General features: G+C 45.0%; 1 protein-coding gene across 1 annotated transcript; it reads left to right on the forward strand.

The window, feature by feature from the left end:
* Positions 1-5: 5 nt before the first annotated feature.
* On the forward strand, positions 6-1,257 carry LOC136531578 (YDG domain-containing protein At5g47150-like; the record flags this gene model as incomplete). The annotated part of the gene is given in 2 exon segments (XM_066524227.1): positions 6-818; positions 820-1,257. Coding segments are annotated over 2 exon segments (1,251 nt in total), but the record flags the coding sequence as incomplete, so codon positions are not given.
* Between the last annotated feature and the right edge of the window lie 912 nt (positions 1,258-2,169).

A 2,169-nucleotide genomic window follows, 5' to 3' on the forward strand; every position in this document is an offset into this window, starting at 1 on the left:
CTTCTGTTCCGGGAATCAATTTGCAAAGTCAGAAGAAGAGACCATCATGTGTGGTTGCGAAAGATATCGAGGTGGTGATCAAATCTGCTGGGAGTTCCTCCAATGCTCTTGCTCAATCATTGTCTGAAGGTCCTTCCAAAGAACGTATGGTCAGTGCTAAGATGGGCAGAGCATTTTCTGGTGTTGCACCAGGAGCGTCTGGCCAAGGTGCTATGAGGAGAGATATGGTCATGTCAGCACCTCGAAAGGAAGTTAGGCCTGCCAAATGGATTCAGAAATCTGCTCCGGGCTCTCATCCTATACCCTTTTCCAAGATCAAGGTGAAGGAGATTGAGCATGGAAAGTGTGTGACCACGAATGGATCTGAGGACACTGCTGGGTTTGCCAAACATCAAGCTGTGCAGGCTCCCACATCTGAGAAGTGCCTCCGGACAGATAGAGAGGCTGCTGACACAAGTAGGAACTCCTTTGGTCCCAAGAAGAAGGGAAATGTAAAACAGAAATCTATGCTGCCATCTAACGTGGAAGATGACATTCTGAAGGCACTAGCTCCTCATGAAGAAAAATATGGTGTCCAGAATGTGGATGCTAGGAGCAAGGTCAAGATGATGCGCGGGAGGTTCGAGTTTATACGCAGGGCTATAATACGAGCAGTGAAACAACAGTCATTGAAGTTACCTAGTAATAGAACTGACCTTGCAGCTGCTGATCTAATCAAGAAAACGCCACGATTTACCCAGCATGGGCCTATTGTTGGAAACGTGCTTGGAATTGAAGTTGGTGATGAGTTTCTCCAGAGAGTCGAGTTGAACATTGTTGGGTCTCCACCGCCCATACCAGGGAGGCATAGACACCACAAGAGATAAATATAATGTGCTTATCGCAATTAGTGTCGTTGCTTCTGGAGGTTATCCTGATCAGCTGTCGAGGTCTGGTGAATTGGTATACACCGGTTCTGGAGGAAAGATTTCTGGTAAGAAGGGTGTGGGGGATCAAAAGCTTGAGAAGGGTAACCTAGCCTTGAAGAATTGCATCCAAACCAAAACTCCTGTCCGAGTGATTCACAGATTTAAAGGTCTGAACGGAGAAACCCCAATGTTCACATATGATGGGCTATATAACGTTGTGGATTGCTGGAGAGAAGGCCAATCAGGCTCCAAGGTGTTTAAGTACAAGTTACAGAGGATTCCTGGGCAAGCCGAACTACACTACGGTAGTGAAACTTCCCACAGAAGTAAAGCTGGGATCACGGGTTGAATGGTTGGCCATCGAGCTCACTCATACCACAATTCAAACTTCATCGTGACTCCACTAGTTTCACAGATACACTGGAGAACATGTTATCTTGGCATTTCATCCTACCCTGTAAACGCACAGTGTTTAATTAACAATTCGTTAATAAAGTTCTGTGCCAAAGAATAGGAGAGAGAAAACCTGGTAAAAGTGGGGTAAAGAAGAAAATAGGAAAACAATCCAAATATCATTTCTTATCCAAGATTTGACACCACAGTGAATTTAGCTTGTCATTAACCAACCATCAACTGACAAGCCTCGTTTTAGCATTGACCATGAATTGGCCTAGGCTTTTTGGGTCAAGAACAAAACAGGCCCAAGTTTTAGTATGACGCAAAAAAACTTTCCATATCAATGAATCGGTTGCCCATTATAAAAAAAACGAATACTTTACTAGCAAAGCCGATCTAGAGAAACAGCATGAGCCGTCGTTTTCCTGCCACGAGTGGTGGCTCCAGTGTTCATTGGCAGCGTTAAATTAAGTACGACAGGAAAATGCATGGTGGGTCTCGCGGGGTGTCTGTGCATGCATGCACCTCCTTTTATCTGTGCGCAAAAGATAGATTCGCGGGGATTGAGGTGGAGGGCATCGGCTGGGTGCCTGTGCGTACATGCGCTTGCTTTCATCTGCGCGCCCAAAATGTTTCGGCGACTCGGCGTGGTCCTGTGATATCCCGAAGTAGACAGTGTCTGCCAGTGCAGAATGAAGATAGAGCTGCTTTGACATTTTGGCGGCCGGGTAGCTACCACACCCAGGTAGGCAGCTGCCACCTGTTGTAGCTGAATATTATATATATAGGAATATATTTCTTGTGTAATTGGATATATTTATTTATATTAATATTTGTAAGATTGAAATCTAATATTCTGGTTGTT

Source organism: Miscanthus floridulus, unplaced genomic scaffold, assembly GCF_019320115.1.
Source record: "Miscanthus floridulus cultivar M001 unplaced genomic scaffold, ASM1932011v1 fs_374_3, whole genome shotgun sequence".
Lineage (NCBI taxonomy): Eukaryota > Viridiplantae > Streptophyta > Magnoliopsida > Poales > Poaceae > Miscanthus > Miscanthus floridulus.